Source organism: Macaca fascicularis, chromosome 16 (assembly GCF_037993035.2).
Source record: "Macaca fascicularis isolate 582-1 chromosome 16, T2T-MFA8v1.1".
Taxonomy (NCBI): domain Eukaryota; kingdom Metazoa; phylum Chordata; class Mammalia; order Primates; family Cercopithecidae; genus Macaca; species Macaca fascicularis.
In genome coordinates this window covers 62411629-62425999 of record NC_088390.1, presented here as the reverse complement: position 1 = coordinate 62425999, position 14371 = coordinate 62411629, and the positions used below count along the sequence as shown (strand labels likewise).

The following is a 14371-nucleotide window of genomic DNA, read 5'->3' as shown; positions in this document are numbered from 1 at the left end:
ACCTTCATTGATTTCCACAACCCTGCACACTCTGGGTCTTCTTGAAATATCGCTGATTACCTGTTCTCTGTTGTCTTGTTAGCTGTCTTCCCCTTTTTGTCCCAAATGAAGGAAACACCTATATTCTCAGCCCTCCGTCTTGCTCCTTCTATGTCCCTGTTCATGTAGAACTAGCCCCTCTATGCTGATGACTCCCACATCTCTCTCTCTTCTCAGCTTGGTTTCCAGGTTTTCTGTTGCACATACGACAGTTTCACTTGGTATCAGGTCATTACATCATGTTTAATTGGACTAAAACGTATTTTTCCCAAACTGGTTCATCTTGCTGCCCACTTGTTATACCTGACATGTTGTCCTCCAAATAGGCCCTTTAAATGCAGTCCTTACCTTTCCCCTCTTCAAGTTTATTCTTTCCCCTAGATCTTTGCTCTTATCCATAATGTTCTTCCATAGCCTCTTTATCATTTCATTTTCTGTAATTCCAAGAAAGGCCAATGTTCATTAAGCATCTCCCCCAAAACATTAATCTTACTCCACACCCCACTTGCCTCATCTCTGAATTTTTAAAGCTTTCAATTTTATAGGCCACCATCTCAATTATCCATTTAATTTAATCCTATCTGATTGAGGCAACTACAATCAGTCATCTACTGTTTGTGCCGGATACTGTGGGCGGTACTGAGAAACACAAATAAGTGAATCCCAGTCTCGGCCCACAGCATGTCTTACAGTTTAGAGTGCATGAGACAAAGCTACAGTCATCATAGACAAATATCAGTGTGGCTCAAGAAACGAATAGATAAAGAAGTATGAATTTCAGAGGTGTGAGAGAATGTCTTGTTGACTGCAGGCCCTTCAGAAGAGGCAATATCGTCACCTAATTAAAGCCTATGTAAACCATGGAATACTGTAAGTGGAATAAATAAGGAAGAGTAAAACTAATGAAAATTCATGAGGTTATTAAAACTTTATATACTTCCCATAGTTTCAACTTCAATCAACGATTACTGTATGATATTAGCATAATTCTGAAATAAAGTTTGCTGGGAAATGCCTGGTCAGATGGGTGTGTGTAGGCCATAGAAGAGGGAAAGTTTTGGCCAGGCACAGTGGCTCACACCTGTAATCCCAGCACTTTGGGAGGCTGAGGCGGGTGGATCACGAGGTCAGGAGATCAAGACCATCCTGGCTAACACGGTGAAACCCCATCTCTAGTAAAAATACAAAAAAAAAGAAAAAAAAAATTAGCCAGGCGTGGTGGCACGCACCTGTAGTCCCAGCTACTCAGGAGGTTGAGGCAGGGGAATTGCTTGAACCCAGGAGGCAGAGGTTGCAGTGAGCCAAGATCGCGCCACTACACTCCAGCCTGGGTGATAGAGTGAGACTCCGTCTTAAACAACAACAACAACAACAACAACAACAAAACGGAGAAGAGGAAACTTCCTGAGCATGAACTTTGCCTGGAGGAGTTATAAGGTTTGTTTAGAAACTGACAACCCAATTCCCAGCCTAGAACAGAGGGTAAGTGTGGTAATAGGAGATGAAACTGCAAGGTAATCAGGTAGGAGCATGTTTGGCAGTGCTCTGAATGATTATGCATGAGATTTTCTTGTAAGGGAGTTTGCCATATGATGTGTCTGGCTGCTGTGTACAGGTTGGGTTGTGAGGAGTCCTAGAAGCTGGATGAAATAGAAGGAAGATCAATTAGTAGGTGAGAGACAATAAAGACTGAGATAAGTGGAGGTGAGTGAGGCAGAAGAGGGGTAGATTTTAGAGGCATGGCTTAAATATGGAAGCTGAGTAGAGGTAGAGGAACAATGGAAAGAGAAGGAAGGAAACTAGTACTGATCACACACTGTATTAGTCAGGGTTGTCCAGAGAAATAGAAACAGTAGGCTATATATAGATACACAGAAAAAGATTTATTATGAGGAATTAGCTCATGTGATTATGGAGGCTGAGAAGTCCCACAATCTGCTGTCTTCAAGGTGGAGGCCCAGGAAAGCCAGTGGTATAGTTCCAATCCAAACCCAAAGGACTGAGAATCAGGAAGGCTGATGGTGTGAGTCCTGGTTTGAGACTGAAGCCTCAAGAACTGGGAGCATTGATGTTAGAGGGCAGGAGAAGATGGATGTCCCAGCTCAGCTCCATTCTCATTGGGAGTGCAGGACTGAGTGTAAGAGAAACAATGACGGCTCTGGAGAGGGTTTGTGGAACTAGCCCCTGAGTTCCATTTTGAGGTGCCTGTATCTGTTTTTTCTCAGCATAGCTTACTACTGACCTGGCCTATTCTCCAGACCCTCTCCTGCTTCTCCCTTAAGGGTCAATAAGAGATAAATAATTTGCCTTTCTTTTGCCTTTTAGTTCTATTTGACTACCCACATTAGAGGACACCTGCCCACATTGGTGAGGGTGATCTTTACTCACTCTTCTGATTCAAATGCTGATCTCTTTTAGAAACACCTTCACAGACATAACCAGAAATAATGTTTTACCAGCTATCTGGGCATCCCTTGGCCCAGTCAAGTTGATACATTAAATTAACCATCACAAACACCTACTATGGGTCTGAAGATTTTCAGCCTGAGAAAATGAAACAACAATGAGTCTCCATTGGAGAGACCTGGAGAAGAATGACTAGATATGAGGGAGATGTCAGAGAGCTGGGTAAATAAAGATGATAATTAGAGCTATATCAATTGTTAAGACTGTCCAATGGAGGCTAGCAGGGCATAGAAGAACCTTGAGGACCAGTGATAGAAACCATAGAGTTGACCTGGGGCTCTCCAAAGTCCTTGATGTGAGGTTCAGCCTTGCTTTTGCCAGATCTTGAGGACAGAGATGACATCTGTTTATAAGCAGTTTGAGAGAGAAGTGGAGAAGCACCTTAAATGACACAGAAGTCAAAAGAATTTGGAGCTTTAATGAAAGAGTTATCAGTAGCATCCAGGACAAGGACGGTGAGAATCAGACAAACCTACTGTTAAAGCAGCGGGGAGACTCCTGGTGACTAAAAAGAGAACAGGGTCTATGGGATGCTGAGAGAAGAAGCTATATTTCCATGTTTTTTCATGTCTGTCTCAAATCACCAACGTGGTAGTGAGCGTAATGCAAAAGTTCAACACAACACATTTGTACTCAGCTGACTTTGCTTTATCTTCTGTGTACTGTCAAAAGGTCTTAGCATCTGCCCTCTCCCCTGATCTGCAGAGCAGGATACATATATAGGTTTTCATTCCATCTCTGAGTGGGCCCTGGATCTAACTTTCTCAGGAAGACTAGCACCATTAAATTACATCGTCCTGGATTGTGTCATGCTCTTGTCTATTCTAGACTGAGTTGATAGTCTAGAGTAGTCAAAAACATAGCACAGATCTTGTGGGAGCTGAATTATGAGAACACATGGACACAGAGAGGGGAACAACACACACTGGGGCCTTTTGAAGGGCAGAAGGTGGGAGGAGGGAGAGGATAAGGAAAAATAACTAACGGATACTAGGCTTAATACCTGGGTAATGAAGTAATCTGTAGAACAAACTCTCATGACACAAGTTTATCTATGTAACAAACCTGCACTTGTATCCCTGAACTTAAAATAAAAGTTAAAAAAACACATAGCATCGATGAACTTTACATTTTTCTGACTTGGCTTGGTCCCTGAAGACTGCAAGATTCCATTCCCATTGGGAGTCCAGGACTGAGTGTAAGAGAAACAACAGTGGCTCTGGAGAGGGTTTGTAGAACTAGCTCCTGAGTTCCATTTTGAGGTGTTTGTATCTGTTTTTGATCAGCCTAACTTACTGCTGACCTGGCTCATTCTTCAGCCCCTCTCCTGCTTGTCTCTTATTAGAAGCCCCGTTGAACAGGGCCAAACCTGTTGGCTTAGCTCCTGAATTACCCCTTCAATTTCTCCTCTCAGTGTCCTGAGGCTGGAGGATTGATAAATTGGCAACAGTTGCCTTTACGGAACAGGTTGTGGAAGCCCTATCTTCTGCTCTTCTAGGAAACTCTAACGGACTGGCCCAAAACCATGGGCTGGGGTTGGTATTGGACAGTGTTTCTGTTTTTCTAATTCCCCTCTGGGATCCCTCTTTGGCAAGAAGTCCGTCTTCTTGCTCTGTGTGCATGCAGTGATACAGCTCCTGGCCTTTCCTTCTCATTTGTACACATTAAAACATAATTAATTTTCAAGTAGCCCAGCGTTACTTTGTATTTCTAAAATAATGCATTTTACATTTCTCATGGTGAGAATTTCAAGCACCAGAGCCTGGACATTGGAGAAGATAGCTTTGGGAAGAAGGAGGGAGGCCTCCTAATGCCTTTGAAGTTCCACAACAAGGAAGGTGGCCTCAGCAGAAGACCTGTCCTATGTCCACTCCATGGTTAAGCATCGCTGGTAGGTTTACATGTACTCTCTTCTATGGAAATAGCCTGGGCTTCCATAATAAATAGCATCCTTAAACCTCAACTGCAATTTGCTCATATCTTAAGACCAGAAGCCTCAACCACATCATCTGCCGCAATTACGTGGGCATAAAACCTTTCTGTTTGTTAGGATTTGATTTGCTCATCATGTTTAATGAAGGGCTATTGAACAGAGACAATAGCATCACCCACGTAAAGGTAAGAATTCGCAGTACACAGCAAGTGGAGTAAGTAAAAAGCAATTGCCTTCCAGACTTTGTGAGAAGCTAATTGAAACTTGGCTGTTTTCTCAAAAGACCCAAGTTCTTCCAACTATTAGTATACAATGGCCAATTAGCTGTGCAGAAATCATAGTTACTTTTACTTAAGATGTGGGAATAGTTGTGTTTTCCAAACTCTAACCTCCACTTTTAAAGACACAAGGATACTTATCTCTGGATTATTCCACTGTGACTGAGGTAGAAGCTATAGCAATGGTTATAGGGATCCCCATGGACACATTTACTAGTCTGTGACACACTATTCCTTTCCTTTTCTTTAAAAAGTGCCGTTGTCAGATTTTTCTCTTTTGAAGCTTGGGGCATAGAAGAAGGAGAGAAGAACACAAGGTAATTAGAGAAAAGCTAATGAATTCAGCTGTTTGCTTTATGTTATTTGATCTCATCCAATAGGACTTTAATCGGCTTGGTACTGATTTTAAACGAATATGCCCATGCCACATCTCACTGATGGTGGAATCATTTTAAAGGTAGAGATTCAGACAAGGCACGGTGGCTCACTCCTGTAATCCCAACACTTTGGGAGGCCGAGGCGGATGGATCACCTGAGATCAGGAGATTGAGACCAGCCTGGGCAACATTGGGAAACCTGTCTCTACTAAAAATACAAAAATTAGCCAGGCACATTACAGGTGGTACGCACCTGTAATCCCAGCTACTAGGGAGGGTGAGACAGGAGAATTGCTTGAACCTGGGAGGTGGAGATTGCAGTGAGCCGAGATTGCACAACTGCACTGTAGCCTGGGCAATAGAGCAGCAGAGCGAGACTCCGTCTCCAAAAAAAAAAAAAAAAAAAAAAAAAGAAATAAAATAAAAATAAAAATAAAAAAGTAGAGATTCGGGCAGGAGGGACAGAAAGTTGTGGATTGTGATTGTAGAGGAAGATATCAGTACCTTCAATGCATTCACCCTGGAAGACCACATGTTTGCCCCAAAGCTGCTGTCCTAAGCATATTTGAAGCTTCTCCTTGGAAATGACTTCCAGAGTCACCCAAGAAAATGCACATTATTATTTTGCAGTCACAACGTGTTTCTGACCCATTAAAGATGCTATGCAGCTTGGTTATTCACCCTACGCACTAGGTGTGGTTTCAAATGACATCTGGCTGGTTCCAAAAATAAACACACCCTTAGAAGATGAAGACTGGCCTTCAATGAGGATAACCAAAAGAATGTGTCCCAGGCTGTGAGGGCAAGTTTGAAGGAAGGGTGATCTGAGAAATGGCAGATCTCCTGTAGGAAAAGAATTCTTGTATGGCAAGACTTAATATGTAGCTTCCAAAAGGAACAACTTGGAGTAGTATCTTCCAGAATTTGAGCACTGATAGATTAAACATAAAATCCTCATATTTCCTACCTCCATCTGGAACGCATGAGAGCAGAGCATCTGCTTGCCAAAATGTGCCAATGGTCATAAAATGCCACTTCACACACATGACATAGTGGTGGCTTTGCAGGGCCATATACTTTGGAGAACTAGGCTTGGATATTTCTCCATCAGATTAACCAAGGGTTTCCTTTTTTTTTTTTTCAAGCTTCTAGTGGGTACAATGCATTTTCACTTAGTAAACTTCCTTCTATCAGCATAGAAGTGACTTTTGGTTCTTTAATAAGTAAAAAACAGGCTTGTTATTTTGTGGCCCATTCTAATTTAGGATATTGTCAGCACTGATTTAATTCAGTGGAGCTCAATCTGTATTTCTGCATTATTGCATCTCAGTACTGAAAAGATTGGAAGAGAGAGACACGTAATATGAAAGAGTGTGGACATTAGAATTACAGACATCTGTTTTGAATCCGGGCTCCATCATGTAGGAGCTCTGTGACCTTGGGAGACCTCTCAGAGGCTTGGTGTCCTTATTTACAAACCCTTGCAGCATTTTGAGAGGACTGAAGGAGCTGGTGCATATGAGGTGTCTGGCACAGTGCCTGGTGCACAGTGGAGACTCAGCAAGCAGGACCGATCACCAGTGACAGAGTCACACTGTGCACGGGCATGCAGCACAGTGCTTCATGCAGAGTAGGTGCTCCCAAAATTTTAGTTTTCTTAATGTTCTTGTGAACACTGAATACTAGTAGAAACAGAGGTGGGTGGCTTCCTGCAGCCCCATAAGAAGAGGGTAGAGTTGCCTCCATCTGCCTGGATGGAACTGCAAAGGGATCCTGAGCCAATGGCCTTATAAGTCCTTTCTGAGGTCGGCTTCCAGGATTCCCTATCACATAGTCTAGTTTCTAGATGGGTTTCCTCACATGGCGTTTCTCACAGAGTCTTAATTGAGTACGAACTGGATGAGACACAAGCCTTTCCTCATTTAGGAGAAAGAGGCACTGACGTGCCCCTTACTCTGGGGACAGGGCCCAGCTGTCACTCTAGCTCAACGTCCCATGGATGAGCGCTGCTGTGGGCAAGGTTGGTCACTTTGAAGCCAAACCATGAAGCTCTTACTTAACCAATCAGCATGTTTTGTGAGGAGTCCTGACTTAGCAAGAAGCCAGAGTAAAACATTTTATGAGGTATAGGACTCAGGTGAATTGGCTAAATAACAAATGGAAAAAATCAGCAAAGGAGGTAAAAAGGGGGAATGCTTGACACGGTTGCCACACCCACTGCTGACAGAATATAAAGCCCTGGAGAGGACCAGGGCTTATCCCAGGGAAAAGGAATCAGGTTTTGAAACTGACTTCCAGAGCTCCACTTCCTCCCTGCACCATGCCCTACAACTTCTGCCTGCCCAGCCTGAGCTGCCGCACCAGCTGCTCCTCCCGGCCCTGCGTGCCCCCCAGCTGCCACGGACGCACCCTACCTGGGGCCTGCAACATCCCTGCCAATGTGAGCAACTGCAACTGGTTCTGCGAGGGCTCCTTCAATGGCAGCGAGAAGGAGACCATGCAGTTCCTGAACGACCGTCTGGCCAGCTACCTGGAGAAGGTGCGTCAGCTGGAGCGGGACAACGCGGAGCTGGAGAGCCTCATCCGGGAGCGGTCCCAGCAGCAGGAGCCCTTGCTGTGCCCCAGCTACCAGTCCTACTTCAAGACCATTGAGGAGCTTCAGCAGAAGGTGAGGAGGTGGGCCCCACACTGCCAGCTTAATGAACTACTTATCTATATTTAACATACTAACCTGTGAATGGATCTAAGTCTGTTCACAGTAATGCTGAGAATGGTAAAGACATGGATTCACTGGCTTAGGTATGACATCAAGTAGTCTTAGAAAATCTGTTGTAGAACCACAAGGGAAGGATGCAGGCTGGTGTTAGAGTGAAGCATTAGACCAAAATCAGTCATAACAATCTTATATGACTTCTTACTCCAAACTGGAATATCTGATTTTTTGGTTTGATTATGATATCCTGGTTTTGTTTTCAGAGCATTATAGCATTTTTAAAAAGTATGCACCTGATTTATTTTCTATGCTAAGAATTTCCTAAGTAAATCTCCAAATATTTAAAGCCTTTCAAAGCTTCAGCAAAAGATAGCGTTTATGGCAACACAAGAGAGTCGTTGACTCCAGCAGTATCTACAGACATATGGACCATCCTCTAGAGCAGCCATGTATACAGATGACAATATGGGTCCATCCATTCTGGAGGAGAAGTGGATATAAGTAAAGAGTCCACAGAGAATTGGGACTGGATACCTGGTGTAGGTTAGGGAGGGATCCCAGAAGAGGCAATATCTGAGTAGGGTTTGAAGGATGAGTGGGAGTTTATATCCAATTGTACAAGCCCTTGATTCTTGGAGGGAATTGACTGTCCACTATTCTGTAGATCTGGAAAAGCAGATGCCAGGAAAGGGTTGTGCTATTTGAATATCATTCATTTATTTACCCAGAGTTGGAGAGTATTAGGCACAGTGCTGGGATGGGGGATAATATACTGAGTAAAATGGTCTCTTTCCTTCAGGAGCTCACAGTCTAACAGGGCAGATAGATGTGGAAACAAAATGATCACACAAAGGTCATAAGAAGTGTTATCGATTAAGTATGTGGGTTACACAAGGGGTCCTGCTAGTGGGTGAGGGCATTCTGGGTAGAGCAAGAAGCTTTTTGCCAACGCATGAACAAGGGCAATATGAGGGGAGAGTGGAGAGAAGTCAGCAGGTGGAACAAAGTTGGTATGTGTGTGGGATAACCAACTTGTTCTGGCTTGCCTGGGACTTTTCCCATTTTAGCATCCCAGGAAACCCTCAGTCCTGAGTAAACTGGGATGATTGGTCACCCAACCCTTGGGTGACCCTTGGATGCCCAGTAACCTCAATTATTGCAGGAAGTCAGAAGCAGATAAGAATAGAATTCATGATGAATTCACATTGGTTGTCCTGGTTTTGAAATGGTCAGTTTTATGATCAAATCCTCCTTTTATCCCAGAGCTGAAAATCTGGAAGGACTCAAAGCTATTTGGGAGGAATGTGGCTGAAAGAAAATAGCATTTCACTTTAAGGCACAAGGCATTTCTTGGTATAACCCATTTCATGATTAATCCTATCCCCAGATCCTGTGCAGCAAGTCTGAGAATGCCAGGCTGGTGGTGCAGATCGACAATGCCAAGCTGGCTGCAGATGACTTCAGAACCAAGTAAGATTTTCCTAACCATCACAGCGGTCTCATAATGGACAGGCTGAATTGCAAAGTGATGAGCTCCCTATCCTGGAAGGGTGGAAGCAGAAATTTCTGGATGATATTGGGAGGATTCTTGTATTGGGTTAGGATTAGGTTAAATGTCAAAGCCTCTTCAATAGGTGCTCAGATTCTGTGTTTTAAGGTTTTTTTTTTTTTTTTTTTTTTTGAGATGGAGTCTTCCTTTCTCATCCAGGCTGGAGTGCAGTGATGCGATCTTGGCTCACTGCAACCTCCGCATCCCGGGTTCAAGTGATTCTCCTGCCTCAGCCTTCCTAGTAGCTGGGATTACAGGCATGTGCCACCAGGCCCAGCCAATTTTTGTATTTTTAGTGGAGACGGGGTTTTACCATGTTAGCCAGGCTGGTCTTGAACTCCTGACCTCAAGTGATCCACCCACCTCAGCATCCCAAAGTGCTGGGATTACAGGCATGAGCCACTGTGCGCAGCCCTGTGCTTTAAGTTTGATTGTAAGACAACATCCGTTCTTCCTCCTTTTCAACCCAATGTCTGGACTAAGTTTAAAAGTGATTTTCACATTGATCTCTTTGTATACGTTAGTCACTGTCAACCCACCAAAAAGAAGTTATTAAACCACAAAAACAGAAGGCAAAATCCATTTCCTTTCAGAGAATCAATCAATACTTTTAGGTATGACCATTATTACAACCATGAGAATCCTTTGCATTTTCCTGGAATCTTACAGTTTACAATATAATTTTACCTATATCATCTTCAGTCCAACCCTGTGAGGTGTTAGTTTTGTCTTCATTTTACAGTTGAGGAAATCAAGGCTCAGAGAGATTAAAGTATCTATCTACAGTCATTCAATGACAAGACTGGCTCTAACTGACTCTGAATTCAGTGTTTCTTCCACAACACTAAATTGTTTCTTGGCAAGGCTGGAAAGGATGGCAGGACAACCTGGAGCAGGCTTACGAAGGGCGCTGATTCACTTGAGATGGCAAAAACAGCAGGGCTTAGTTGACAGCAACTTGTAAACAAGATTTTTAGAACAAATGCAGTTCATGTTAGACTAAACTATCCACAGGCATCCCACCAATACCTTTTATGTGTGTCTCAGTGACAAAATAGGCTTCTCACTCAGTACAGGAGTATTTTCTCCCTTAATATTTTTAAAATTCAAAATATTTCAAAATATAATAAAATTGACTAAGTCAGCCAAGTAAAGCCTAGGAAACAAAGACTTTTTTTTTTTTTTTTGACCTCTTTTGACCTCTGGCTGTGTGTGCAGGTACCAGACGGAGCTGTCCCTGAGGCAGCTGGTGGAGTCTGACATCAACAGTCTGCGCAGGATTCTGGATGAGCTGACCCTGTGCAGGTCTGACCTGGAGGCCCAGGTGGAGTCCCTGAAGGAGGAACTGCTGTCCCTCAAGCAGAACCATGAGCAGGTAAGAGTCCTAGCCCCCAATATCCCAATACTGAGAGCTCTGTGATCCCCCTGAATAGGATAAGGTAGGTCTTGATTTGCTAAGCACCCTAGACCTAACAACATTTTGCTGGTTGCTCAAAACGTACTTTGGGACTTGTTGGGGAATGAGTGACAGCTTCCCTTTTTTACATAAAGGAGTGTGGTAAGCTGACCTATTTCCCCTTGGGACCCAGACATGTAAGGCTGAAAGATCACACAAATATCTTTAAACTACTGTCTACTGTTTGATGCATCTATTAGCTTCTGAAGAAGTGCCGTGTTAAAGACCGAGACTGGAAGGAGATAGAAAATATTCTTATACTCTGTTTCATCTAGATAACTAGAACTCAAGCTGGATGAATGGATGGATGGATGAATGGATGGATGGATGAACTGAGCGATGGGAAAAACAGAAGAAATGAAATAACTCAAATAATGGTTGACTCAGATCTCATGGCTGAATGCAATACAGGAAATCAGATGCATGTCTCAAACATTAGATGTTTTCATGATGAAAACATGTGTCATACTCTAGTAGTATCCCATGAAATAAATAGGAGGAACGAAACCTGGTTTCTCTATATTTAAGTAGCAACAATTGTAAGCCAATTATCATGCCAGGCTCATCACTGAGCAAAGGGGAAATAAAAAAGAAATGATAGAATCTTAGATTGGGTAGAAATACTAGCAATCATTTAATGAAGCAGCCTCATCATACAGATGAGGGAAGGGATTCAGAGAAGAGGCCAGAATCTCCAGAGGTGGCAGCTGGGCTTCAACTCATGTTTCCTAAGTTGCAATGCAATCCTCTTCCCATTATATTGAACTGCCTCAAAGAGGTTATTGATAGACTTCTTTCTGTGGGTTTATTTCTTCCCTTTTCTCCATTAGGAGGTCAACACCTTGCGCTGCCAGCTTGGAGACCGCCTCAATGTGGAGGTGGATGCTGCCCCTGCTGTGGACCTGAACCAGGTCCTGAACGAGACCAGGAGTCAGTATGAGGCCCTGGTGGAAACCAACCGCAGGGAAGTGGAGCAATGGTTCGCCACGCAGGTGGGCATCTAAGCACATGGCCACTCAGGAACTGAGGCCCACCCTACCGCCCTGGAGGCAGGGTCTGATCCTTTCTCCCCTTGGGTGTTTCAGACCGAGGAGCTGAACAAGCAGGTGGTATCCAGCGCAGAGCAGCTGCAGTCCTACCAGGCGGAGATCATTGAACTGAGACGCACGGTCAACGCCCTGGAGATTGAGCTGCAGGCCCAGCACAACCTGGTGTGTATTGTTCAGCCCTGCTGGTGAATGATGGGAAGTTGGGAGGCAGAGTCCTGGGGACATCCTTGGGGCCACACACTCTCCTTAGCTCCTTGGAACTTGTGAGTTTTTTGGAACTCCATGGAGGAACCCTACAAGGAGCAGCTCTCTGACATTCCTGATCTTCCCCACCACAGCGAAACTCTCTGGAAAACACGCTGACGGAGAGCGAGGCCCGCTACAGCTCCCAGCTGTCCCAGGTGCAGAGCCTGATCACCAACGTGGAGTCGCAGCTGGCGGAGATCCGCTGTGACCTGGAGCGGCAGAACCAGGAGTACCAGGTGCTGCTGGACGTGCGTGCCCGGCTAGAGTGTGAGATCAACACGTACCGGAGCCTCCTGGAGAGCGAGGACTGCAAGTGAGTACCTGGTGGGCGGCACCCCTGCAAGGCACAGTCACTATTCTACTGTAGGATAAAACAGGGACTTTGAAGATAAAGTTTCAGATGCCAACCTGTCTGTAGAGGCCAGAGTTTTATATTACAGCTGTGGGAAGTATTGGATATTTATTGCTAACATTACCCGGGCTAAATATATTTTCTTTTACAAAAGATAGACATGGGACTTGACTGCTTCCTCCAGCAGAGATTTTTTGGATGCTGATGGGCAAATAAATCTTTCTATCTTCAAGACTGTCTTGTCACCACAAAAAGGAAAACAAAACTGTAACAATGATCACTTTTTCTGATTTAAATGGAACTTTCAAATCCTCCATTTCATTAATTCTTGTTAGAATCATCTGAGGCAGCAGAATGGGACTCATTATCACCATCTTATAGATGAGCATTTGAGTGTCAATAGGGATGATGATCAATCACTATCAATACGGCAATTGCCAGCGAACATAATATTTTTACGAACACAATCTTGTGGAATTTTCATAATCCTGTGTGGTTGGTACTACCAGTCCTACCTTACAGGTGGGAAAGCTGAGGCTTAGAAGGAGGAAGTGACTTTCTTGTGTGTCCAGGGTCATAGAAGGAAGGCTGGCATTCCACCTTACATGTTCTTTGCTCATTTCTGCCATTGTATCAGAACTCTGTAGAAGAAGTGATCCAAACAAGGCATGGCTTCCTAGGACATCAGAGAACGATTTCTGCTTGTTTCTATGTCTCTTTGGGTTGAGCCTCCCTTGTTTGAATCACCCTTCTCATGCTGACAGTATAATGCTTCTGCATCCCAGGTTGCCCTCCAACCCCTGCGCCACCACCAATGCATATGAAAAGTCCATTGGATCCTGTGTCACCAATGCTTGTGGTCCTCGTTCCCGCTGTGGGCCCTGCAACACCTTTGGGTGCTAGATACTCTGGGGCCAGCAGGAGTATAGCATGAAGACAGAACTACCATCGATGGGCCAGTTCCACATCTCCGACAACCATCAGCCACCAGACCCCACCCCAAGGCATCACCACAAATTATGGTCTGGAAGGAGAACAAATGCTCAGCGTTTGGGTCTGACTCTGAACCTAGGCCCACTTGATCCTCCTCACCCCAAGCCCTTCTCCTGTACTCAGTTTGGGTTCTGATGGTCAGAGGTTGGAGCTGTGACAGTGGCATACGAGGTGTTTTGTTCTCTCTGCTGCTTCTACCTTTATTGCAGTTCCCCAAATCGCCTAATAAACTTTCCTCTTGCAAAGCAGACATGATTCTCATTTGTATTCATTATTTTCAAAGTGTTGACTCTCTGTGTGCTTCTTATAAAGCCACTTGAAAGCAGAAGGTGGACTTTATAGGTTAATCATCTCCTAAAAGGTCTTCATCACCTTCATTAACATTCATTAAGCACAGTGAGTCCCAGCATCCACTTAGGCCAGCATAAAACAAGTGGGATCACTAGGACAAGAGGCCTCATCTGAATATGATAAACATATTTCTCATGGGACCTTACTCAGTAAAATGCAATGGATAGCATCTCTAGACAGTTCCACTCTTTCTTTTAAGTCCCTACCAGAGGATGACAGAAGTTAATATTTATTGAACACCTACCAAATACCAGGAATTGTGCTACTAATTTTTTCTCTTCCTCACAGTGAGGAAGGATCAATGGCAGGACTGAACCCAGAGTTCACTCTCTGCTTGTCAGTTACACGTAAGGTGTGACTATGAGAGGATAAAACTGATTTCAAACAAGCACCCAGAGTTTATACATCCTCCTGGGGAGACACAATGCTATTAGTGCTCAAAGCATCTTTGAAACTCTCCTTTGTGAAATACTGAATAACTCAATACTAAAAAGCACCACCTTGCCATCTTCCATATTTGAGCAATACCCAACCTATTTTGAAAGTGTTTCTTTTCTCACTTGAATTGT

General features: G+C 44.0%; 1 protein-coding gene across 1 annotated transcript; it reads left to right on the top strand.

Annotated features, from left to right (window-relative positions):
- The first annotated feature begins 7350 nt into the window (after nucleotides 1-7350).
- On the top strand, nucleotides 7351-13699 carry LOC102127963 (keratin, type I cuticular Ha3-II). Its single transcript, XM_005584169.4, has 7 exons — nucleotides 7351-7761; nucleotides 9194-9276; nucleotides 10574-10730; nucleotides 11642-11803; nucleotides 11897-12022; nucleotides 12199-12419; nucleotides 13244-13699. The coding sequence occupies exons 1-7, from the start codon at nucleotides 7414-7416 to the stop codon at nucleotides 13359-13361; spliced, it is 1215 nt and encodes a 404-aa protein (XP_005584226.1). The 5' UTR covers nucleotides 7351-7413; the 3' UTR covers nucleotides 13362-13699.
- The last annotated feature ends 672 nt before the right edge of the window (nucleotides 13700-14371 follow it).